The following is a 26,309-nucleotide window of genomic DNA, read 5'->3' as shown; positions in this document are numbered from 1 at the left end:
GCCTGACAACAATGCTTTCATTTATTTTTTTAACAATTGACTGGCCGTTTGCCTGACAACGATGCTTTCATTAGTTTTTTTAGCAATTGACTGGCCTTTGCCTGACAACGATGCTTTCATTAGTTTTTTTAGCAATTGACTGGCCTTTGCCTGACAACAATGCTTTCATTAGTTTTTTTAGCAATTGACTTGCCTTTTGCCTGACAACGATGCTTTCATTAATTTTTTTTTGTTTAGCAATTGAAGGTAATTTTGCCTAACAACGATTCTTTCACTTTTTTCTTTCTTTTTTTTTAGCGGGGGGTTTCTAAACGCAAGAGAAACAGAAAAGTACGCACATGTACTACATACTCGCACTAGCACCTCGGCAAGAAAAACTTCATAGGCACCAAACAAAACAGGATAACCTGAGCTAGGGCAAAGCCGGTTGAAAAATAGCACCACAGCTCAGGCAGCATCTACAGGAAAACAAGAACGAACGCGCCGGCATGCGCCGGAGAGAATGCATCGAAGAGCTGACAGCAGCGCCACAGCGGCGACCAGTGGCGGCGGCATCAATCGAAGGCGCGTTTTCTCCATGCGGCGGAATGCGCGGTCGCACCATCTCTCTCTTCTAGCCACCATAACCTCGATACCAGCGCCGCCGTACAGGGTGGTGACACCCTTTGGCATGCCTCGCGCCGCCGCTTCTCCGCGCTCGCCATCTTGGGGCAAGTCGCTTCGGGCCGTTGCTGCACAGTGTCCGGAGCGGTTGCGCTGTGCGCTGGGTGCTGGGTGATTGGACTGTGTTCAGTTGCGAAAATTAGCATGCCAGGCCGTTGTGTTTCATTGTGTGCTGGCTCAGGAAAAAAAAAAAGGGAGCCAGATGTTTTCGTTCTCCGTGGGATAAGAGACTGAAAAATGTATGGGACGCGAAAGTGGAGCGTGAAGACTGCGAAGTAAGCCATAATATCTGTGCTTCTTTTATGCATTCATAAATTTTTTTTGAGTGAATAGGTGCATTTCAATCGTGTAAAAAGGTCTAGCACAGACACAGACCACTAGAAAGATGACAAACACACCAAGCGCTTGAGTATGTGCGCGTGTCGTCTTTCTTGCGGTCTGTATCTGTTTATACGAAAGCGTTTTAAAATATATTTTTGTACTCGTCTAACACAGTTACGCACTTCTGTTTGGAATGACATTATCTCACGCCGCTTCACCCATCTGCTTGTAATCACGAACTTTGTGCGGTTTTTGGCTTCCCCATCTTGCATTGCGCGCAACAGATTTTGGTCTGCCTTCTTCAACGTTGAAGCGGGTCAAAGCATCGCATTTCCTGGCATCGGGAGTAGCGCACTGTGTTTTTTAAGTGTCAATTTTGAATTTTCAGCATATGTGAGGGCTTTAAAACTAAATATATGAACAATAGACCCTTTACAAAAGTTAGCGCCATCTAGTGAAAGAAATACAAACTGTGCGCGGCGGCCATGGTTTGCTCAGTCCGTCTGCGCCTCTCATTGAGTACGCTGTCAGCGTGCGCCTTCGTGGAACCCGTGCATCACCGCAAGCTGCGTTGTAAGGCTCACAGGCGATTGCTTCATTTTTTTAACATCCCAGCAGTCGCTGCTAGCACCAAGCTCTGTTCGAAATGCCAACATGTTGCTGCGTGCCCTTCTGCAGCCAGCGCACCGTCGTAGACGCGCACGGAAACAAGGTATGTATACGTGTGTATGCGACCGCTCGTTAGCAATCCTAATCGCCTTTACAAGTGTCACTTCCATCCTATCAAGCATTACTGCACACCCCTCTGACTGGGAGCTAGATCACAAAACGTGATATCACCTAAGAAGGTTGCTTTGCATGCTATGGAGCCTTGTGAACTTGAAGGATATATATATATAAGCTTATGCTAGGGGAGAATGAGCAATGCATGTGTAAGGAACGCTATAGTTCAAATAGGTTCGTTGAAACGTTTTGTACGTAGACTGCATTCACCAATCTGTATTTCACTTACGACAAGGGCACGATCACCGAAACTACTTTTCACCGTCGTACGAAATGGTAGTGCTTGGTGCAGAGAGCAAAGCGGTTGTCTAGTGCTACCGAGCTGCATGTTTCATGCTGCAAAAGCGGCCGCCAAACCCGCGGCGTCTTGTAAAGCAGGAAAAGATGACATCCTACTAGTGTGCCGTAATATGCTCACGTCTAGCCCGTTTTGAAAGATGTTATCGAGTGACGATGCGTCCGAAGTCCGGTCCGCGTCCAGAGCGCGCAGCTCGGTTTGCATTCTGTGCCAAAAATACCTGCCAGCGCGGCCGATAAACTAACGAAGCTTGCGTTTCACTTTTGTGTGCTTTGTCGAGTCGCCCGATACTTTGCTAATTTACAGCCACCTGAAATTCAGTAGTGTAAGTATGCCGATTTCTTGTTTATTCCCTCTGCCAGATAGTAGACATATTTGAAGCCTTAACCTCATATGCAAGCGCTGACATATGGGAAGCTTCGGTAAAGAGGAACTCGACTACAACAAAAAGTAATTTGAAAAGTCAACTCCCATTACTGCGCAGTGCTCGTGCTTGGTGCAACTGGCTGTGTTCATAAATCACATGTATCATATGGTTATAAAAAAAAAAAATAGGGGGGCACTTAAGCTCCGCCGTTAAGGGTATGACAAGATAGCGTTTCTCTTTCACACACTCACGGACGATGTTTTCTTTCTTGTTTTAATTTTTATTCATTTATTTCTTTGTTTCTTCTATCATTTCTGTTTTTGTTCTTTTTTATTTTATATTTTATACACCAATACACAGCATCAGCAAACATTGGCATCCACAGCTATAATGTGCTTGTTGACACACCCGTTTCTTATTCATGCAGGTGTCCTTCCTAAGCTTCCCAAGCAACCCTGCTTTGAGAAAGAAGTGGATCGTTGCAATACGCAGAGATGTGGGGAAAGACTTCACAATATTACATCACACCAAAGTGTGTTCCAAACACTTCACAGATGATGATTTCTACCCGAGGTATGCGTCAGGGATGAAACGACTGAAGGAGAATGCTGTGCCAAGTTTATTTAGCTTTCCAACCAATGCCGCCAAGAAACAGAGAAACCCACCAAAAGAGCGCCATACCGTGACCTCAGCAACCCACTTAGATGAGCAAGAGGAACAGGATGTGCCAGACCATATATTTCAGTGTGATACAGCATCGCAGAATGACCCTGATGAAGCACTTGAATCTAGTGGGGCTCATAGCACCGACACACTTAGTGCTTCTAATACAGAAAACTGCATGCTGCAGCACAGGTCGACTGTCTGCAACTTCGACTGCCTTGGCCAAAGAAAAGCTGAGGTGTATGAAAAGACAATAAAGGAGCTTGAACTACAGCTCTCTTCAGTGAAGGGAGAGCTGAGGTCATCAAAAGAAAAAAATGCTAGTGTTGAAGTGCAGCTGCAGCAGGCTAAGGAACAAGAAAAAGAACTGAAGCTCGTCAAAGAAACATTGTTTCGAGTCAGTAGGGAGCTTGAGCTGGCTAAAGAAAGATTGCAGGAGTTAGAGAAAAAAATTGGGAAGCAATTTTCCGTCCAGCGGTTCATGCACAACGACGATGACATGCGCTTCTATACAGGCTTGCCATCATACGCTATGTTTAAAACAATTTTGGAATTCTTGAACCCTGGTGATAACGGAGAGAACATAAGGATGTGGTCTGCACAACAGTCACAGCCTGCACAGCAATCAACACCATCCAGAATGGGCAGGCCTAAGAGCCTCACAGTGGAAAATGAATTTTTTTTATTCCTTGTGAGGCTGCGCCTAGGACTTTTTGAGAAGGACTTAGCTGACAGGTTCTGCATTTCAATCGCCACAGTGTCAAGAATTTGCATCACGTGGACAAGTTACAGTTTCTTACACCTAACTCGCATGCCTCTGTGGCTGTCGAAAAGAGAAGTCCAAGAGGAGATGCCTTCAGTTTTCAGAGCAAAGCATGGTTCCACAAGAATCATTCTGGATGCTACAGAAATCAGGTGTCAGTCAGCTAGTTCACTAGCCCTACAATCGGCAACATTTTCCACATACAAATCGACGAATACATTCAAAGGCCTTATAGGAATTTCACCTGATGGCACAGTCACCTTTGTGTCCAACCTTTTTCCAGGATCGATTTCTGACAAGGAATGCGTTCGACAGAGTGGATTCTTAACCCTTCCTTTTGACCAAGGTGACGTTGTCATGGCGGACAAAGGATTTAGGATCAACGATTTGCTTGCAGACATTGGAGTAGGACTGAACACTCCGCCTTTTCTTACAAGGAACCAATTCAACGAAGAGGAGGTACAAGAAACCCAGGAAATTGCATCTCTGCGCATACACGTAGAAAGGCGCATTCAGCGCATAAAAAACTTTCATATATTTGACAGGCCAATCCCACTCTCTTTGGGACCAGTCATAAATGAAATGTGGGTAGTGTGTACACTTCTGACCAATTTTCAGTCTCCCCTTGTGCGTGATGCTGATGAACCTGAAAATGGCCACCCAGTCATGTGTTCTCAGGCAGATGCTTAATTAATGAACATGGCCGACAGCATTCATAGGATTTATTAAAGGAAAATTGTATTTTGTGGAATCATTGGTATTTAATGTATTATTTATCAACACACAAAGCAAAACGTTTTCCATTTGGTTTATGGTGAACATGAAAATCAGTTTAGTTTTATTAGCAAGCATGTATAAACAGTATTTCATTTATACTGCACATGATTACTTATTATGCAACTTTTCAACAACAAAAATTGTAAATTGCCAGCCTTAATACTGTTTCATTTAATATTGCACGCATTGTGAGGAACAAAAAATGTAAGAAAGCTCTGAACCTTAGCAATGTTTTCCCTAACATTGTATGCCATTCACTGTAAGGAACACAAAATTAACACTGGTTAGCCTTGCATGTTTCATTACACTACTTTTCACTGATAGTACCACTTTCTCCTGAACAAAAAATGCATACATCTAGCTGCTAGCTTTAGTATCATAGCTTACAGGGTGTAAAGAAGAAAATAAATACTCAGAAAGCTGGCTGTTTTGAAGCCAGATATGGTAACAGTACAGAAAAAAAGAAAGTATTAAGCTTAGGCATAGCATCCGCCCAGTCTTCTTCAGAAAATCTGATACGCTCCACAATCATAAACTTCTCTGAAAACACAACAAAATCAGTCCAGCGGAGTCCTGAAACAGCCATTTGCCCAAGTACTTGGTAGTAGTACTGGTGGCTGCGGTCTAGCCTGAAGATACCCTCCTCATCCTGTTTCATATAGTGTGAGTCTCCTATTTCTTCTAGGGCCTTGCCCTTTAAGCTGTATGGGCACTTCACTTCTAAAAGGCCATGCTTTGGTTCTTCACAGGGGTCAAAGATGACCCGGTCAGGTGACGCTCCCAACCATGGACAAGATGGGTCCACCAGCAGTCCACACCTAAAAGCCTCCACGTCACGGCTTCTTGTTCTCATGGTGCAGGTGTATCTGTGCACTGCTGGCTGCTCATTGGCAATACCATACCTGTGATAAAAAAAAAAAAGAGACAACTTGAAGTAACATAGGGGGGGGGGGGGGGGTACTCATAGTGTACTGGAAAAAATTGAGTCAAAAGAAGCTCGGTGCACAGGAATCCTCTGAAACTAACAGTGCTCGGGTACTTTCACAATGTTCTCTAAAAGTGTAATGCAGAACAGCTGCTAAGAAATATGAGTCTTGACCTCATGTGGAATCTTATTCATTTTATTTCCGGTTAGGAGATTTGGTTAGTGCTGCTGCATCCAAATATGTTGTCCTGCACCTAAGCTCCTGCTGCGTCTATGAAATTTCCCCTTGTGATTAGGCTGAACGTGAGTGTAAGCAAGTACTGTCATAAAGATAATGCTAGGAAAGGGCATAGGAGGCGAGACAGTAGATTATATTTACAAATAATGGCAGCTACTAACACTCTTTTGTCATTTCTACATCTACGGGGCATGGACTGTGACGACATACATTTGAACATTTGCTAGACAATGACCACTGCAACCCAAGTACACATACGCATAACAATAAAATGAATCCATGACACTTGTGACTGCCATTAAGGTTATCGTTAAGACAAAAAAAAAATTCAAGCATGCTTACTGAACTGCTCGCACTCGTGATAAGTCTTTTTGAGACGTGAAGTTGTGCAAGCCTTTTTCTGTCCAGTTTGTACGTTGTACAACAACTCCAAATGATGAAGCTGTCACACGGTGACGACGCGCTGCCTTCCACACATTGCTACCAGCCTGTTGTCTTGTGTTTTGCTCCAAAGCCAAAGCTCCTTCGTAGGAAATCTCCAAAGCCTAAGGAAAAAGAAAAAAGTGATGGTTCTTCAGAAATAATGTATAGACCAGAATAATACAGTGTAACGAGCTGAATATAATTCAAGGAAAAAGAAAAACAATGAGGATTCTTCAAATGAAAGCTATAAAAGCAAGTTACCTTAGCATAACTACATGAATATTATATTTACAATGTTTGTGACTATCATCACAACTGCCCAGCAAATAATGTGCATATTGCAAGTTAGTTCTCACAGTAAGTAAGCTTGTCTTTAATTGCAAACTATCAAGTGTTAAGAATGAATTATGCACAAATGACTAGGTACTCACTTTCAAACAAGCTCTGGTTACACGTTTTCTTCAGCACTAAACAAAGTCACTTCAGTTCAGTTCAGTTCAGTCGTGTCCGACTCTTCGTGACCCTATATGGACCATATCACTCCACGCTTTCCAGTCTCTATCTTCCTAACATCACATAACGTCATCTGCAGTGCCTCCAGGATGTCATATAACCATTGCGTTCGCTGCCTACCCCTTCTTCGGTGACCCTCAACCTTTCCCAACATCAAATCTTTCTCCAGCGACTCCTCTCTTCTCATAAGATTACCAAGGTAGCTGAGCTTTAACTTTAGAATTTGATCCTCCAATGAGCAGTCAGGATTTATGGTCGACAATGTCGACAATATCACTAGGCTCAAGCAAAATAAAATTTGCAACAGATGAAGCTTACTATGGTTTACTGTGAGTTGCTGCATGGATTGAGCCTGTACTGCAAAAATGTACCCACCTTGAGTATAGACAACTGTTCAGGAGGGCAGTTAACAGAGCTGTGCACCCATGCAATGGGGTCCTTGAACAAGTCCGGTCGAGTTGGCTCTTCACTTCTGCCGTGCCCACATGGTATATCAGGGGACAACACGACTTGAAAGCCATGGGGAACAAGGGGCTTTAAGTAGTGCAGGGGGCTCCCCAAAGGGGTAGGACCAAGCATTGAGTTTTCTGCAATGATTTCACCATTCTGGAGGTGCCTACTTAATGTAGATGGTGCTATCGCAGACAGCTGGGCACCTAGAATGCGCATTCTTGAAGCCACATCTGTGAAAGAGGAATCTTCTCTGGCTGCGTCATAAAATCGAGTCCTGAGGGGCTCGCAAAGTCCTCCTTCCCGAACACGCCTCCAGTCAATGAATTCAAGTGGCAGTGGTGCGAGTGGAGTACTACGCGGACGCCGCCACTGCTGAGGGAGCTCCGTACAAGAAAGTTCAGGGGGTGGCTCCTGGTACCCATTACTCTTCAGAAGGACCAAGAGTTTGAGAGCTGCCATGCTGTGACTGCAGACACCACTTATGCCAGCAGCACACTGGCACTTCGATGATGTAATGGATCCACAGGCTTCTAAAGTCAGTTCAACCTCATATGGCCGAGAAGACTTCTTTTGGCTCCGGTAGCACAGGCATTTAACACGAACATTCCCAGGTCTGCAATGAATCAAATTCTGTTATGTCACACATGCTGCCCTGAAGCTTCACAAGTATTAAAACATTTCAGGTAGCATCTCACCATAAAACACTTGGAAGAATCTATGGCACTTCCTTTCACATCATTTTGTGTGCATGACTTCTGAACACTAAATACAGATCTCAGTGTCACATGTAAACCACTACATATAGTAAAAAGTGGTCATATATGTATAAGCAAAATAAACAATTCAGGAATCCAAAAATAACAATACAGATCTCAGTGTCACATGTAAACCACTACATATAGTAAAAAGTGGTCATATATGTATAAGCAAAATAAACAATTCAGGAATCCAAAAATAACAAAGTTGCCTAGGATAATGTCAACAACTGCATGAACTGCAAGGATATAATAAAGCCATAGCTGGCATTCAGAAAACTAATAATGACTAAAAACAAATTAATGTTAGCCTCCATTATACTGTGTGGCTGTTATGCACCCTTCACAGGTGAACTCTGGCAGGAGACGAGCAACTTCTTTTTTTTTTCTTTTAGACGAGCAACTTGTTCAACACATATCGCAAGTTCATTGCTTGTCAGAGTCTTATTACCATCTTCAAACTTTCGAGTGCTAAAAATCGATTCGCATAAAAACAGCTAAGAGGTACTGGCACTACGGTTGTGCCACTGTTGGTGGCTAATGTTTTTTGTACTCTCCAGTGTTTTCTGGGTGGAATATAGTCATAATGTTCAAGTTAGGCAGTTAAGGATAGCTATTCTGCCTGTCTACCAGTCACAGCACTAAGAAGGAGCTGTGGAAACTACACAGTTTTAGTAGAGCACGAGTATGCAGTAGGCGCTTTTTTTTTCACATTTATTCGCCGATTCCCACTAGAGTACCACATCGTAAAGCGCATGGTTTGACAAGCAGATGTCTGCACACGATTTAATGCCTCCAGAGACTGCCGCTCCATTCCACCGCCACTAGTAGTTCGGCTAAGTATCGCCTGCGTGCACTCCTGCGTACGAAAATGCATGATTTTACACATGATTTTCGAGCCTAACAGTTTACTGCCCAAGCCTATTCCCTTCGAAAGCCCGCTGACGACGGTAAACAACAACAACAAAAAAGAAATACTCGCTTTCAAAGCGCTCCTGGATAGCTAGAGTCGTTCAGTGTGTGGCAAAGGAACAAATCTCTCGGTATCGTTTTTTTTTTTTTTTTTTTTTTCGTCGCGGCTCCGCGCGCCGCTGCCCCGCGGAAACGGCGTGTTTCTCCAGAGTCTCATGCATCTATGGATAAGTTTTTGGGCGATGATAGGAGCAGCGACACAGAAGAGAACTTCGGTTCGTCGCAGTTTAGCACGGACAGTCAAATAGCGTCAGACTGACCCGGAAAGGCAACAGGCATTCGCTGATAGTTTCGCTTTCTTCTCCGAATGATTTCTCGGCTGCGGCGCGCTGATCTAAAGATATCCCGCGTGTTCTAAAGCTCGCAGCTCTTATTTCCAAAGTGTCAACGTCTTTAAGGAGCCATCACTTGCCGATAGCCGCGCAGAGTCGTGTCTATATAGTGCTACGCGACCATTGGGTGTCAACGATCAACATTGCTTTGCCAGCTGGCGCGATTTTCACTAGCGATCGAATTTTTTCGACCAACTTGAAATATTCTATACGTAACATGTTAATATTTACTGATACCAAGCAGAGGTCCTTGATGAAAAATGAAAAAAAAAAATTGTGTGTGTGACGTGCGTAAAAAAATATTTTTGTAACATGTTTTTACATTTGCATATTTTTATGAATAGAATGTTCTTACAGCTTCGTGGGTAAATATGTTGGTTGAGACCAATACCATTAGAAACAGAATTTCCTCCTCTAAAATTTAATACTAAACACTTCATTCAGTATAAAGCATGTTCTTGTAACTGCAAAAAAAAAAAAAAAAAAAAGAAAGATGCACCACCAAAAAAATACTTTTACCATAAGGAAAGTGCTAAGCGCCATTCAAACTTGCGTCAGATGCACGATTTTTTCATCACCAAATAGAATGCATCCTCGCTCATTTCGCCAACTAAGTGAGATGAGCGACGGTGATACGCAAACCAAGCAAACTCGTGATCGTCTCTTAAACAGCACAGACACACAGAAAAAAAAATATCCACATTACAAAACTTTGGATACTGTACCTGAATAGGCATGACGCTACGCGGATCGATGAGGGGTCCCCGTACGACTCGCAGAGTAGTTTGTAACTGCGCTCGGCAGCGCGCCCGGTGAGCCCCGCAACGCCTCGGCTATCAAAATAGGCATCCAGGCGTCGCTGAGAGAAACCACCAGGGATAGAAGAAAGGTCCCTAGACCAGGCTGTGTCTTCTCTTGACATCGAAGGTCCGGTCCCAACGCAACACACTAGGTTACAATATAGTTACGACGTGACAAGCTCGGAGAGAACGGCGGGCACTGACGGACGGAGAAGCAGCGCGCGGACGGAGAGAGCAAAATATGGCCGCCAGCGCGGAATCAGCGTGCCGCTCACGGTTGCCAGACTTACTTTTGTAAAGGGTCTATTGCGTCTGCTATGTTGTAGTCACTCGGGGAAATTTAGTGTAACTTTCAGTGAGTGACACTCGACTTTAGTATCATTCGCGTAGTGTCACACAATAATATCTGTTGTTGAGGATCTGCCTTTCTGTGTTCATAGCCGCACCAAGAACATGTGGAGAAGGTCGAGTCTGGTATTTGTCAAAGGAATGCACCATTGTTCCCTTTCGATCGCTCCCCTTTACACTCGATCTTGAAAGCTGGTGGCAACCGCCCAGGCTACAGATTCACACAGATTACATTCCCTCTGTCCTTCTCGGGAAATAATACAATGGAGAGTGACGGATGACGTGTCATCTCGCGACAGAGTAGGAAGTGAAACGCAGTTTGTAACAATTATTTTGGTCGCAAAAAAAAAGCACCCGTGAGTTGGCCGCGCTGGAATTTGGCAAGTGGGCTTATCGCTAGTACATTTCGCGAAACAGATAACAGGTTCTCTGAAGCTGTTCTTTTTTAATTATACACAGGAGCAGTTTTACGTGAGGCTTTTGATGTTCGCAATAATATAAAAAGTTGGGTTCTCATGAAAGTTAATTCGTTTTAAGCATATGATTGGCAGCTCGACAAGCCTCAAAGGAGCTGTTCTCGTGAGCTAGAAAGTGTAGCGGCATCATCATCTTGTGAAAGCGGTTGTGAGGAAGCAAGGTACTTGCGCAGTACAAAAGTTCATCCCGAATGCAGCTTTTCCTTCCCTGTATAATAATTACGCATTGCGAAGCGATGTTCACACCCTGTTCTCCCCGCAAGTACTCGTCTGAGGTTAAGCCAAATTTAGGTGAAGCTAAATTTGACCGCCTGACACCCGAATTAGTGCTGTCGCTTGTTTGGCATCCATGGAAACGTTTTGCGATCGTACATGTAAATATCGCATTGCTTCCATAATGTTTTTATTATTTCATTCATTTGCGCGCGCACACTAAAAAATACGCAAAATGACTGTTTCGCCGCCTGTCTCATTTCAGCGCCAGTTCGAGGGCAAACACAGTGTATGGATGGTGGCTCCTCAAGTCAACAGCTGTCCCGACATTGTTTGATTGCGTGTAAAAATTTATCGGAACGAAACGACATCTTCCATTTGAAGAGTCGAGTAAAATCCTATAATGCCTTATCGAACAAGCCGTTCCGATTCCAGTGGTTGATTACGCGGAATACCCCAAGCTTATGGACAGACTGTTAGAGCGGTTTGGAACGATGCGCTTGAGCATTTACTTCAGTTGGCTAAGTCAGCCAGAAAAATGGAATGATGGGTACGGCAGCAAAACTGTAGCTGGCGCCGACTTTTATTAAAAACTTGTCTCCTAGGCATGCATCCAAAATCTGCTTCAAAGTCGTAAAGAGGATTGTTTTGGAATAAAATGCCTTGTGCATCAGCATGCGACACGTGTCAAAGGTTGATTTACGCATCGTTTTTTTTTTTTTTGCCGTCTCTTTTCTACGGTTTACGATGGGCCATTGCGATACAAATTATTTTCGATATACGGCTTCCCGAAACGTACACATGGTTGTTGATCTATAGCAATAGACGCAACTGAATGTTATGCAACTAATAAACTCATTCATGTCCGGCAGTGCAAAATGCGTTGCTTTATAAAACAGCCAGTCGTCAAAATAGCCGCATTTGAACATCCGAGACGGCGAAAGAGTAAATGCTTACCATCTGCAATTTGATCATTTCCTCCTAAACTACGCATGCTAGCAAGCAGTAGTTGCTTTCACATTTTTTTTTTTCGAGCAGAAAAGCGCTCAGGATTGCGAGTATGTGTGTAAAAACGGTACACAGCCGAGCCTGCTAGCGCAAGCGCGTGCTGAATAAGAAATCGGGCCGCGGCTCCATAGCCCGCCGTATCTGGTCTTGCCTCAACATGGCGCCGTCGAAGGCGGCGCGCTACATCGAGAACCCCTAGGAGCAGCAGCGCCGCTCGACGGTGCTTTGAACGAAGCGTTTAGGGGTAGATCGGCTGGAAACGCTGATTGGTGGACACGCCGCGGCCTGGCGTGACGTTTTTTGCGTCGGGCTCAATGCTTAACCGGACGTGACGTAGTCAAAAACTGGGTTTGCTTGTTTTTTTTCGTCCCTAGACGCTCTAGGGAATCGCTAGGAGCCCCCGCTCTGGCAACGCGCACGATTCCGGCATTCGGTTCGTGGATCTCGCTGCTGCATGACACCGGCGCGTTCGGTCACCGAGGTGCTCGACGATGGCGGGCCTGCGCGTTTACGTCAATGCGCTTTCGGCACGCCGATCCGTGCTGTACGTTGGGCGGAATGACGTTGATAATGGCGATGACCTGCGGGAGATCGCAACCACCGTCAAGGTAAGTATAAATTGCGCAAAATTGTCTCTCATTTTGCTTATTTATAAGTGCTGTGTCACTTGTCTCTCCCCACGTGCTTCCAGGACCTCGTGCAGCAGCAGCTCGTGGCATGGACGCTCCTCGTGTTCAAAAAAAAAAAAAAATCTGCCACGGCTATGGAGACCTCCACGAAAACATCCGCCGTCGGCAACTAAGCGCTTCCTGACTGCTATGCTGAGGCGCACGTCTGCCGTGCGCATTCTCAACCCTGATTGAGGTACAAGATCGCAGATTTCTTTGTCGAAGGTTTTGTAATATGTTGCGCATTCATCAAATCGCTATGTTTATAATGCAACTTTTTCTACTCTTTTACAGCACCGTTTCCTGTATGCTGCGAAGAGGCCGAGGATTTTCTTTGTACGCAGCAGCCCATGTCAGGGATCGCGGCATCGATCAGCTCTCCAAGATCATCGCCGCAACCCTCGTAAATGTCTACAGTAGAAGCATCGCGACAGCATCCAGGGCAGCATATAACCATGGCACTGTGTACGACGTAGTGCACCGCTGTTGACGGTGCACAGCAAAGGGCCACGGACGAGTGCAGGGCGTTGTGTTCGCCACGCCGTCACGTCGCTGCGCATCCAAACGGCCCTTTTCAGGGCCGCCCCAATGTTTCCTGGCAGACCGCAGACCTGCACCTCCCGTACTCCTCTTCCCTCTCTACGTTGCACGTGGCTTCGTATCAATCGTCGCGGCCACCAAAATAACTTGCGCGCTAGGCCTCTTTACCTGGCTATACGTAAATACACGCATGCTTAATCGTGTCAAATTTGATTTAATAAAGTGCTACAGTGCTTATTACCTGCTTCCCTCACGCATTCTTCCGAGTCTTCGTGCAGCAGCTGCAGAACACGTGGCAAGCGTCACTCTACTGCCGCGACGAACGCTAACTAAGCCCACACAACAGGCTTAACAGCTAGAGTATTCTGCGCCTTTGTTCAGCGATGTTAATGGAAGTATCGACATTTTATATAACAACTGCATAATCGTCTTGAATATTGCTTCATAAAGTACTGTACTGCTTAATTCTCACTTACCTCGTGCATTCCACAGCTGCTGCAGCTAGCACTTGGCCAGCGTCGTTCTCTCCAGTGCTGCAGAGACGACAAACTAGGCCTCGCGATAGGCTACAATATACACCGCGGCTTTGTGCCGCTGTGTATCTTTTTTTTTTATAAATGCATCACATTTCGAAGGTTATAGTCGCCATCCAAGGATCACTTAACTCGAGAGCACGGGAAAAGGCAGAAGTGTACGCACCTGGATTCGATGCCATGTACAACGCCGTTTTTTTTTTTTTTTTTTTTTTTCACGAAAGCATCCTATGCGCTAGGCGTCCTAGACAAGGTTCAAGTGCAGTGTGCCTTTGTATAGTAACCATGTATGGGGTGAGCAGTTGCCATGTTTTCAGTTCACTTTTGTTGGCTGTTTCTTAAATAAAAATGGTCTCTGTGTCTGTCACTGTGTCTAAAGAGCTGCTCTAGCCGAACCACGTACGTAGCGATGGATTGCACCGCGGCAGTATGGCTTTGTTCCAAGTTTAACAAAACAGTTGAGGCCAAATCAAAATCGGAAATGACCATTTCCAACTGGATATTGGCCCCCAGTCAACAATTTGGAGTCCAATTCAATGGCAACAGTTCAGCTCTGTGCCAACATTTCGTACAATTAAGGGAGTCGAAATTATGGAAATGGCATGCATTTGTGAACATCAAACATGCTTCACATCCAATTAACATGTCATGCAATGCTAATATAAAAGCTCAATATTCTATCGGGGAACTCTATGAAATCTGCTAGAGCATGGAGCACACGTTCGTAGAGATATTTTTTTTAATTACCAGCACTCGCAAAGGTATTGGAAATAATTGAATCAAGTCCCATTCAAGGAATCAGATGAACAGTAACAAATCATCCTTTATATATTTTGTTTAGTACCTCAATGAAGAGTATTAGGCACACTTTTGCTGAATTTGTACATAAATGACATAATTCATATTGACAACAGTGCTCAGCTCATCATGTATGCTGATAATAGTGTGTTTATTACTGGCTTTGATCTCAATGAGACTGTTTTACATTGAAATTATTTACTTGAAAAATCGTTTGCCTGGTCCAATTTCATGAAGAAATAAACACAGAAAAACTATTTTATTTTGAGTATGAAATAAGAAAATGATGTAAGAGATGGCTACCGATCTATAATAAAAATATTGACCTTGTAGAAACTCGCATAAGTCTTGTGTGATTTTTTTTTCATTTGAGATAGGAAATTCATATAAACAACACTGCAAAAAAAAAAAAAGATTTCTTCAATGAGTGAGCTTTACCTTGATGTGGTACTGTCCTTGCCTTTAATTATGCAAGTCCCCACAGATAAGGTATTGCAGTTTTATGTGGGCAAGCACCACAAGAGCATATATCAATAAAATGATAATTCTCAGTAAATTAAATGTGTGTTTCTTACATAACAGATATTGACTGCTGGTTTACGACATGACACCTCCGTGCAGAATACAGTATAATTATCTTTAACTATGAATGCCACTTGTTGCATGTTTCCTATTTTTCTTGGCGGGACAATAAAAGCTTTCTTTTCTCGATGGCACTGCTGCAATTTAGAGCCACTCCGTTTTTAACTCAAAACTCCAACCTCTGGTTTCTCCCGCACTTTCACACTTGGTGCAACCTGCAATCAATAAAACACAATCTAATGGTCTCACTGAATGAACTTAAACAGGTATTGCTGAAATTGTGAAAACAGCTATGAATACACTTTTTAGGGTTGTAAAATCAGAAATGTTGCAAAGTTAAAGAGCACTGCAGAATCTGCATTGGAGCAATGCAAAAGAATGGATGCTACTGCAACATTACATCACCCTCCGTCGATTGACACCACTCATTAACCTCCCCCCAAAACCTGGGGTTAACCTCCCCCCAAAACCACCTGGGGTTAAAGAACCCCAGGTGGTCGAAATTTCCGGAGTCCTCCATTACGGCGTCTCTCATAGCCTGAGTTGCTTTGGGACGTTAAACCCCACAAACCAACCAACCATCATTAACCTCCACCACTTCTCAATTACTCACAACTGCTGCGGACATGATTTTGCAGACACGTTCTGCGGACGTGGTCTGCGGACAGAAATCTGTGAAATCTGTGCGTTTGCCAGCGCTGTGTTAATGTATTTTATGTTATCACTTATACTACTTGAGAATTCATTTAGTGTTCTATCAGTGTGTTGTGTTACCTTGCTAACAAGTTTCCTTATATCTTCTTTGCATGTGTTATTGTATGTAGTTGTATCCTCCCTACAATAATGCCTCATGGGCGCTGTAGGTACTTACAATAAATAAACATAGCGAAGTAATACTTTCGCATTAATACATCTTCTAGACATAGGGTCTAATTCTTGCACTTTTTTTTAAATAATGTGTAAATTTTTTTATCCTACTCTGCAGCTACTCCTTTGTAAATGGGTCCAGGACCTAAGTGCATGAGTTGCTCTCTGAAACATTTAATTTAGCTCTCGAGACTATCTAATATGCTCGAATTGAAATCATTGACTCCAGATTGGACATTGAAATTAGTTGCAAAATTTTTAACTGCAAAGCCTATTGAAATCTAATATGTTTGGGTGTATTTTTACTAGGGAGCAAAATGCACCAGCTTCCTTTAACATCTTAGCCAGCGCACACACAATGCATCATTGAAATGTAGTTTGAATTCCAGTTTCACCATGCATAACAATTGTCCATTCAGTTTGGATGTTCATTAGGAATATCAATTCTAATCCGTAAGATGACCATAACTTAGCAGCCCATAATAAAAATAAATGGCTTCTTTATAGAGAGTTAAAACTATGCAGTTGGGACTAAGTACTTATTCCAGCTGGGAGGTCATCTGGAAACTGGAAGACATTTGATTATGGAAATTCAATTAGGACTAAAAATTCTAATTGGAAAGAATGAAAAGATGCCTAAATGGAATGAGGGCTTCTAGAGAAAGTGTAAATTCTGGAAACTCAATTGGATAATACAAGACTCTTTAGCAGGATCTAGAACACATCTTTTACAAATGAACACTTGAAACTTAGAGCACTGGCTGATGCTCACCGCCGCAGCTCTCAGAATAACTGACAGCATGGGAAAAACTACAGTAGGTGTTAGTGCAGTATACACCAGTGTTGTCACTGCGAAGTGAAGAGCCACAAAGCAGAGGACTGCCATCCTTACTACTGCCAATATAAAAGTCCTTCTCAGAGCCACCCCATTGTTTCCTGGCAGATCATGGGCCTTCAACTTCATTGTCATGTTTCCTCGTTTTTAGTCTTTTGTAGGATGTATTGGGCCTTCAGTGGTCTGTCATGCAACACTGCATGACTAATCCACTGAGTGCAAAGCCGTTAACCAACAGAGATATCTTTTCACTTCATGTGCGGCACACAAACATTATGCATAAAACAGGCCACATGTCACTATTCCATCTTTCTTTACACTTTCTTTCTTTAGCACACTCTAAAACCATTCCTGTAAAAAGCTAGAGCTTCTTTTACGCAAAGTGACATGGCAAGTATTGTAGCTTGAAACATTTTCAAAACGGAAAAATAAATGCATGAGGTGGCTCACAACCATTGTTTTTTTGTAAAATTGTGTTGCTTCATAGGCAGTAACTTGAACAACACTGACAACATTTCTACATTACTTTGAAACAACCCAGGCAAAAATCCTAACTGATGTAAATGGTTTAAGGAACAAACTTCCAGTTCATACCAGTTGGATAACAATGGATCCCTAACTGGAATTCAACTGGGATCAACATTCATGCGTATAAGGTACCCGTTGCATGCGAGCCTTGCTACCTGTTGATGGTTTACAACTCCGAAAGAACACAAAAACGAGGGCACAAGTGCAGATAAGGCGCATGTTTGCAGTCTCCATGACCGGTTGTATTCGTTCCTCTGTATCCCATGAAAGCACTCCATTTCTAACCCCCAATGGCGTAGGTCTGCGACATACGGTGCAATAATGCGGGGCAACCGCCCCCCCCCCCCCCCCTTCTTCATGAACACACCTGAGCGCAATACCATCAACTACTTTGTCGTCAAGGCTTTCTTCGATTGGGGAAGTTCGTTTTTTGTATCGCACAACATTGTGCAAGCCGAGGCATTTTTTTTCCTTCATTTCTTAAGACTTCAACGTAACAAGCATACCCCACAACTGATAATAGCTATATTACGAGGGGCATATGTCATATTTTTTCTTTTCTTAAGAAAGGTGCATTTGTGAAGAATTAAGTAGAGGTTTTTGACAGATGAATTTCTAGATTGGGACCACTCAAATAAAAGGGCATATAAAAACCACAAGAATTGCAAACTTTGGGCATGTAGAAATACTTGGTAACACGTACAGTAACTAAAAAGTGGCAAACTGGCAGATGCGACCAGGATTATAACACGGTGCCATTGTGAACAATTTCGTTTACATCAGGCATAGCGCAGTGCCAGCAAAAGCCTTGAGAACTGGCCAATGTGCTGTATTGTAGTTCATATTTTTTATGCTTCCACAAACTCTCCATAAGGACTGTTGAAAGCTTTGAACATGCACAAGACAACTGCAATTACATCGGCCACAGTGACAAAGAATAAAGTAAATACGAACCAGCTAGAATGTTAGACTGAGCGTTCACATGCAAATATGGGCGTAGAAATGTCATTTGAGAAGTAAGCATGCTAATAGTGAAAGGACAACTCGAACACACAGAAGAGAACTGAAGTTACAAAAACAAACAAGCAGTCATAATTGAGGCCTTCAACAACTGCGCTGTAAAAGACAAATTTTGCAGAGGGACAAGTGCATAATTAATCCTGCCGCACAAATGAAATAAGCATACCCCTCGATCAATTATAGAAATCGCTTGTGTACAAAAAGTGGGAAACACTGAAGTCATCTTGCTTTGAGCAACTAATTTCAGATATTATAAATCTTGTTTTGAAAGCTGGTATTGATCTAAAGAGCATAAAGCAAAAAAAAAAAAAAAACCGACATGCCAACATTTTCATTTTCCGGTCTTTAAGGCTTCAAAGCTGCTACTCGATTTGTCAAAATCAATGTTTTTTGCCAGCTCACCTACGAGAGATGATAATGCCAGATCTGAAAGCATCCACTGACCCATCATAGGTCCTCTTCCTCACAGGACACAACCTCCTCCTCTCACAGGATACAACAGACACTCATATATTAGGAATAGTTGCAGGCTGGGAGAGGCTCTAGAAAATCTCAATCTGGGGAACTCCAATGCTGCCCAACCGTTGGCCTCTTCGAGTCCAATGCTTGCCACTTTAATTTGAGGTGTCTCCTCAGCCAAGGCATTTTGATGAAATGTGTTCTATCAGACAGCTTGTTGTAGAAGGATGTAAGCTTCGGAATACATACTTTAAGGCTTGAGAGGTCCCTCAGTAGAATAAAGAAATCTCTTCACTTCAGGACCAGATATGTTCTGCGGCTTCTAAAATCGCTTTTGATTTAATGCAGAGCTCGGCATAAAATCTACCAGTGCAGTCAAGCATCGCCCCTTTTATTTTCTTCCTGCAATGAAAACCCTCAACCTCAGACACATTCTCCTACCATACTCTTTTTGAACTTCTGGTGCCTGTCTACTGATATTCTGAGCTCATTTGATTTTATGAATTTCTGCTCAATAGCCTTGCACACTGTGGCCACACATCATCTTTGAGAAAGAGCTTTAAATCATCCATCTTTGCCACTACTTTGTCAAGGTATAGGTGCTTTGTCTGCAAATGAAATTGTGCAGCATTTACTACTTCAGGTACTGCATGCTATAGGTGCAAGCAACATAAAAAAGCAATGGCACAGACTACCGTAGCCTCCTTGCAAATAAAAAAGGTACCAATGAGCAGTGATGCCTTGCTAACAGAATACATTTAGTCTCAAAGTGGTCTTCAGCAGCAGAGTGTTAGTGGGGGTCGTCAGGTTTGATTTCATGATGGACTGACGTGTATCTCTCATTTTAACAATAACCTTCTCTTACAGCAACAAAAGAGAGAAAGCATTCTCTTGAGGAAAAGAACTTAAGGCCCACAGTATTGCAGCATGTGAATTGCCTTGCATATATTTCTCTAACTGCACTCTTTGCATTACCACCCTCTCCCCCCCCCCCCCCCATTCCCAGCCACACTTTCCTGAGCACTGCACCCAGTGCAGTCCTCACACCCCTATAGGGCCCGCAAGGTTTCTAACCCCTCCTTTATGCTAAAAAAATGCCTTTTTATATCCTGAAAAGCAATCCCACAATGTCTGGACAGCCCGAAATTCAGCAAATACTCGTTTTACTCATCTTTGCACCTTAGTAATGTATAAGAAAGGTTTTTTTTTTTTTTTTTGCTGTTGACATATTAGATGCATAAAAGGTGGCATATGCCCAGAAAATTTTTTTAAAAATTGGCTATAGTGCATGCTACCTTTCTCTTTCATAAGTTTTTTGCAAACTGAAGTGGTGGACCACATTAACTTATTCTTCATTGCATTATGCCATCATTGTGCAATTAAAAAGTGTCCACTTAGATATATTCACAAGTGCTGTTTGATAAATAATTGTCTTTAAACTCTGAGGTTGTGTGAAAGAGATACTAAATGGAAGGAAAAATAGTGTAGCACATATATAACTTTAAATGTGTTTATAAGTGTAAGGTATAGCCAAATAAGAATGTAAAGAATTTCTGGACTGCAAGCAATCAATGTAACGAATGACAAACATTTACTCAAGGCAATGAAAGTTATTAAAGCATTTCAATGTTTTCATGAACAAAAATAAATGTAGTGTTTGAATATATAACAAACAAATTTGTGATGGCAGTCAGCAGTCTGTTTCAGGCTACAGGTCCAGTTAAAAATCACAATTGACACATATGACGGATGCAAAACTTGTTGCTGTGAAAGAAATGCAGAAGACGTAAGATGCTGCTTATTACATATTAGACATGCGAAGGCATGACAAGCTGAAATGGTCCATGCGTTGCATTAGAACAAGCACTAAGTCATTAAAAGATGCATGCATCACATGGATCTCAATTTGACAGCAAACATATGCTGACACTTAGAAAACATACAATGCCATTACTCTTCATGTGATATATACGCTGCAATATTTTCATGTTTTCTAAAGGCTACGCACAGTTCTGTACTACTTAAAAAAACACATCTTATAATGCTCCTATAGTTACCCATATATAACATGACCTCCTTAGTAACAATGTAGTACAACATTTCTTCTTGTTGGCCTGAAATCCTGAGGCTGAATGATCTGAAATCCGGTTGTAATAATTGCGACTTTATGATATGCTCCATCAACTTTATTTGAGGTATGAAGGCATTATGCTCCAAGTGCAAGATGGGGATTTGCTTTATTAAACTTAATCTAAAACAAGCCCTGATCAATGTGAAATGACTTACATAGTTTTATAATAATCATAGCCCAAATGAGAATAGGGTATTCATTAGGCGCCTAATTGTTTTTAACAACAGGGTAACCAAAACAGTGAGAGGTCATCCTTTAATACTACAGCTTATTTAGTTTTTTTTTTTTTTCCTAATCAACATATCACTCCCAGCACCACAATTCTGACCTAAAAAATTTGTAGAGTCGAATGACCTAGTACGCATCTCTATTCCCTTTGTCCTCAAAGCTTTTTCTTTTTTTTTGCCCCCTACAGTCATCGACTAGCTAGTTATTGCAGCTAGGATGTGCTTACAATAGCGCCGGCGCCGCGGTGTTGCCGGCCCGCATCATTTGCATTCGCCGGCGCATTAGTTTGGAGTGAGGAAATTAGGCCCTTTTTAGCCAATAAGAGCGGTCACCGAGCGCATTTCTGGTTAAAACAATTCATAATGAACTATTTCGCTTAGAAAAAGACCGAATTATATCGGGACGCGTGGCAACGGGACGGACGACCGTTGCCGACAGCCTGCGCGCCTGAAAGACATCGCACCGAGAAAGCTATTTTGCAAGGAAACGTGTTGCAAATATACGAAATGTGCAGAAGAGCGGAATCACCGCAAACATGGTGTGCAGTTGTCACTGGAAAATTCGCCCGGCCGGCCTACGAACAGGTCACACTGCGTTGGCGAACCTCGATTGTTTTTGTCGCCGAAAGGTCTCACACAGATCTAGATAAAGGAAAACCAATTAAACTGTGATTTCCCCGGCAATTCGTGTGGTGCGACAAGCTGGTTCGGAAACCTCTTCGCGGCTCGAAGCGTGCATATGTTATTTGACGTCGCTGCCGTTTCCACAGTGTCCGCACTGCATGCAAGCTAGGCCTCGTGCCTCTCCGCCGACGGCCGACACCGTGTCACCGTCGGCCATGCTGCCGCGCCCGGGCGCTCTGAAAAGCATGGGGAATCCAGGGACAGTCTAGGGAAAACACGTGCGCCCTACATCCGGACATGACATCATAAAATATCACGTGACCCATGACGTTGTTTGTGACGTCATATATGACGTCATACATTTTGGGCCAATCAGCGTTTCCAGCCGATCTACCCCTAAACGCTTGTGCTTTGAAAGCCTATATGCGCCGACTACATTGCCCTCGCGCTGAAATCGCACTGGTTGGTTCGGTGATACGAAGGCGGACAGCGCAATGCACGGCTGACGCGTTCGCCTGTAAAGCCGCGTTCAGACTACGTGCGCAACGCACGTATCGTTCGTAAGGATCGTAAGCGTAAGCGCAAAAAACGTAACGTGTCTGTTCAGACTGCTGTCGTATTGAGCGTAAAATGCGCAACGTACGCAGCAAGCGTGGGCGTAAATGTCGGAGGACCCGCGACTTTTACGACTATTACAGATACGTCTGTTACGCGCGACCAATGCGCACAGCCGTTTCGGTTTTCCCTTTCCGGTCACGGGGCTTCCGGTCCTTTCAGATTTCGCGCGCAAACCACTAGTAGGCGACATCATCCAACGCTCCTACTCTGCTGCAGTGTCTCGGCTCGCCGGTGTTATTGGTGTTTTGTCGGTGATTGTGTCTGTGTCGGTGATTGTGTCTGTCCGCAGCTTGATCATGTGCAGTGCGGAATCTTCGCTGTGGAATTATCAGCCTCTCATAAAAAAAGTTCGGCAGAGGCCGGCTCTCTACTGTCTCTACTACGAGTAGCTGAAATCGCACAGAGAGAAGTGCAAAACGATGCCTGGCTGCAAATTGCCAGTGCGCTGAGTCAAAGTAGTAAGTGGTTTATCAATCCGTTTTTTCATGCGCGAACAAGCTCTCAACAAGCAAATGTTTCCTCTAGTTTAGAAAAGTGAGGTTATGGAGGCGGGGGATGCCCGCTTCATCCCCTTCATCCCCGTGCATTCTCGCAGCCCATCGGCTCCGTTGACAAGTGAGGAAACAGTTGGCCTGCAGCGAAAGGCCGATGCGGGGAGACGTTGCGGTCGGGCCGCAGAACGGAGCTGGTGCGGACTCGTCGAAGTTTGAAAGAAGCTCACCGTAAAAGAGAAAAAGAAAACAGCATTTTCTGAGGGGGGACGAGGTTCCGCGGACGTTTCCGAGTCTGCCGCGCGCCCCGGCTCATTGTTTGGAGTCAGTAGTACGGCCGTCACCGCCCCGGCCCGTCTCCAAGATCGCTCCGGGGCACTGGTAAAATCGCAAGCAGGGATGCAGGCGGACCGTACGCCTGTTTTGGTGCGAGAGAGTGCGATCACGGGACACCGAGCAGGAGTGCGCAGTACGTCGACAGTGAGAGCGGGCGCGTGAAATGTGCGAAGGAGTGAGCGGTGCGTCAACACGGTGAGCGGACGTTTGAAAACTGTGTGCGAACGTGCGTGTGTGAAACGAAGTGGTATTTATAATCGAGTTGTTAATTGTTAATATACCCATTGTTCTTTTTCGTATTTTATTTGTGTGTCCAGTCTTTTCTTTCACATCTCATTTTGAGCTTGAAGAGCCCAGACCTCCGCTATCAGCCGCTTGCTAACCAGCGCCATGTTGAGAGCGCTGATTGGCCGGTCGTAAAGAACGCATCTTACCGAACGGCCCAGTGTGAACATGCGCGGTCGCAAGCTACGTAAACGGGAGTTCCAGCCGCTATGCGCACTGCGATAAATACGATACTTACGACGGATGCGCACGTAGTCTGAACGCGGCTTAAAGGTATTCTTACGCACATTGCGCTTTGTGGGAACAGTGTCCTAACGGATTGCTGCATTCTGTGTCTTTTTGCGCCGGAACGCTCCGGAATGTGCTGTAATGAAAAAGTGGGAAATGCGCTTGTTTCCACCGGGCTGCCAAAATGACATCGCACATGCGGTTAGATGTCGCGGCGAGTTAGGCTGATTTCGTGCAACATCAGTCTCAACTTTCTTTAACAGAACTACTGTGTGTGATACGTTTTCCTTGCATTTAGTACGCGCAGGAGGTTCATGAAACGATTTTAGTTCGACAGTTTGATACTTCGCACAGTTTGCAACCTCTCGGTTTGTTCTACCGTTTCCGTTCGTGCCGTAAGGTCCATGTTGGCGTACTTTCATTCTCCTCGCTCCCTCGGCTTCTCTTTCATCTCTTACACTTCGCGCTCGCTCACCTGAAATCTCCTTCTTCCTTTCTCTTTTCTCTTCCTCAACTCCTTTCACTCGGCGCGCGCTGTGGCCCCTCCCCCCCGCCTTTTTTTTCTTTTCTTTTTACTCGTAGCATAGGCGCGCGCGCGCCGCCTCCCGTCCTGCTGTTCGGGAGCGTCCCCGCAGCCGTTCTGTTTACACTTTTAGTCCGCGCGGCATGCCTCTGTGCTCGCTCTCTCGGCCTCGAAGGGAGCGGTCGGCCGGCTTGGTTGCTTAATAGTTTATTCCAAACTGCGTAAACTATATGCCACTATCATCAACCTGTGACATTCCCGGTTTCAAGATTTGCGTTTTTAATCACAATGGGAGCATTTTTCATTTTACCGGGATCGTATTTCGCGGTTGCGTGGAGTGCGAAGTTGCATTTTTATTGTGCTGCGTTTGTTATGGCATTTACTTTTGCTCTCGAAGAATCGGTCAGCTGTGTATTTTATTTTCAACAAGACTTCCAATAAGGCCCTTGTATATGTGCTAAGTGAGCTGATGTGGTTGAAATTATCCAGTTTTCATTATTTTTTGTCATATTTCAACATAACTCTGACCACATTACTTGATTTTTGTACTGTCTTTAGTAGAAACGACTAGAATAAATGAATATTTGCTACTGATGCCTGAGCATTCAAGTAGAGGTCGACAGCTTGAATTCTGTGGCCAAACATTGTACCGGATGTTGCTATTACAGAGTTTGGTTGTGACCAGATGTTTACCTTTTTTTTTGCTTAAAAGTGCATATGAAGCGGTTATCATAGCCTTAGCCACATTTTTACCTGCTTTAGTCATTACAGTGCGCATATATTACAGGCACATTTGCGACTTATTGTTATTAAAAATTTCTATTGATTGAATGAAACGCCATACTTGTACAAGGTTTGAGTCATCTCACGTGACACTGCTTCGGCTAAATATATTGAGACTTATATATGTGTGTTATATCGTTTCCTTGGTTGGTTGGTAAATTCCTGTGCAGATCCCTCTTGGTGATGGTGTCCTGGTGGAAAAGACCACACTATATTGGCTACGTACGGACTGAAAAACAACAGCGGCAAAATTTTCAAAGGCATGATGCGGGCAATGTTCACCGAACAACTGAGAGGAAAGTCCCTCTACGACAAGTGAAGCAACCTGAATAAACATGCAACGTGCAAGGAAGTTCTGGACCCTGTTCGGGTAAATGATATCACCGGTAAGCACGGCACTGTAGCAAATTGAGCATGTGAGCAGTAAATGCCATCTCTGTCACACTAATTTAATTAAATGCCTCTTCTCTATTTTCAAGGTTACACTTGTGGCAATTTTAACACCACTGTGGTGCTAAAGATGAGGAGCCTGTCATCAATGGTTGCATGCAAAATTAAATAAAATGTGAAGTTTTGACTTCATCTCCAAGTGACGATCTGAAAATCGAATTACTTCAAAGCCTTCTGGGGTAATTGCAGTGTCAGTGGCCATAACAGTCCACTACACTAGGGTGCGCACTGGAATCTCTAGGGACATTAGAAACACATCAAACAATACACATTATGATGACAATAGCCACTCATGCATTAAGAGTTCAAAAAAATTCATGCGCAAAGAGTGCATCAGAAACACGGTGGCCAACTTTATTATGAAACTCATCAAGAATGCATCAAGAAAATGTATTGAAATGTTAATGTGCATGATGAGAAATGTAATCATCATTTAATCAGAAACTCATTAAGCTTTTTTGAAAACCAGCTGCGCAATTCAAGGAACTAGCCGGTGCGATCAGCCTAAACTGCTCGAAATGCAAAGCTTTATGGCAAAATATACGTTTCTCACCTTGGCATTCTGGCAAACTGCAGCAGTTGTTCCGCTTCGAAGGCCGTAAAATCATAGAGAAAGATGTTGGTAAAGGTTGGGCACTCCCATAGGGCCCCTGCGGATGGTTGAATGGAATCTAGGAGCGTCCCCTTTGAAA

The 26,309-nt window shown here is 43.7% G+C and overlaps 2 protein-coding genes and 2 long non-coding RNA genes across 5 annotated transcripts; 3 read left to right on the top strand and 1 right to left on the bottom strand.

Moving 5' to 3' along the window:
- Nucleotides 1–710: 710 nt before the first annotated feature.
- LOC146175239 (uncharacterized) lies at nucleotides 711–25,762 on the top strand. Its single transcript, XR_014701908.1, has 3 exons — nucleotides 711–938; nucleotides 25,338–25,553; nucleotides 25,647–25,762. It is a non-coding gene; the product is annotated as an uncharacterized LOC146175239 (long non-coding RNA).
- Nucleotides 1,461–4,548, top strand: LOC146175242 (uncharacterized). The gene is made up of 2 exons (XM_084584681.1): nucleotides 1,461–1,696; nucleotides 2,860–4,548. Exons 1-2 carry the CDS (start codon nucleotides 1,631–1,633, stop codon nucleotides 4,546–4,548), a joined length of 1,755 nt encoding a protein of 584 aa, XP_084440807.1. The 5' UTR covers nucleotides 1,461–1,630.
- On the bottom strand, nucleotides 5,037–10,348 carry LOC146175241 (uncharacterized). Its single transcript, XM_084584682.1, has 4 exons — nucleotides 9,972–10,348; nucleotides 7,110–7,800; nucleotides 6,141–6,343; nucleotides 5,037–5,537 (listed from the first exon to the last, which is right to left on the bottom strand). The coding sequence occupies exons 1-4, from the start codon at nucleotides 10,166–10,168 to the stop codon at nucleotides 5,048–5,050; spliced, it is 1,581 nt and encodes a 526-aa protein (XP_084440808.1). The 5' UTR covers nucleotides 10,169–10,348; the 3' UTR covers nucleotides 5,037–5,047.
- Nucleotides 12,523–13,665, top strand: LOC146175240 (uncharacterized). 2 transcript variants are annotated; one of them, XR_014702170.1, is made up of 3 exons: nucleotides 12,523–12,699; nucleotides 12,783–12,955; nucleotides 13,054–13,665. It is a non-coding gene; the product is annotated as an uncharacterized LOC146175240 (long non-coding RNA). The 2 variants fall into 2 exon arrangements; XR_014702169.1 differs by lacking the exon at nucleotides 12,783–12,955 and having other exon boundaries at nucleotides 13,054–13,663.
- Nucleotides 25,763–26,309: the final 547 nt, after the last annotated feature.

The sequence above is a fragment of the Amblyomma maculatum genome, chromosome 11 (genome assembly GCF_055883805.1).
Source record: "Amblyomma maculatum isolate TAMU_Amacu chromosome 11, ASM5588380v1, whole genome shotgun sequence".
NCBI classification, from domain to species: domain Eukaryota; kingdom Metazoa; phylum Arthropoda; class Arachnida; order Ixodida; family Ixodidae; genus Amblyomma; species Amblyomma maculatum.
This window is presented reverse-complemented; position numbering and strand designations above follow the sequence as displayed.

Coding starts and splice junctions, on each gene's coding strand:
- LOC146175242 (XM_084584681.1), top strand. CDS start 1,631: ATGCCAACATGTTGCTGCGTGCCCTTCTGCAGCCAGCGCACCGTCGTA. Junction 1,697..2,859: donor TAGACGCGCACGGAAACAAG/GTATGTATACGT, acceptor TTATTCATGCAG/GTGTCCTTCCTAAGCTTCCC.
- LOC146175241 (XM_084584682.1), bottom strand. CDS start 10,168: ATGTCAAGAGAAGACACAGCCTGGTCTAGGGACCTTTCTTCTATCCCT. Junction 7,801..9,971: donor GTAGCGTCATGCCTATTCAG/GTACAGTATCCA, acceptor GATTCATTGCAG/ACCTGGGAATGTTCGTGTTA. Junction 6,344..7,109: donor AACAGTTGTCTATACTCAAG/GTGGGTACATTT, acceptor CTTTTTCCTTAG/GCTTTGGAGATTTCCTACGA.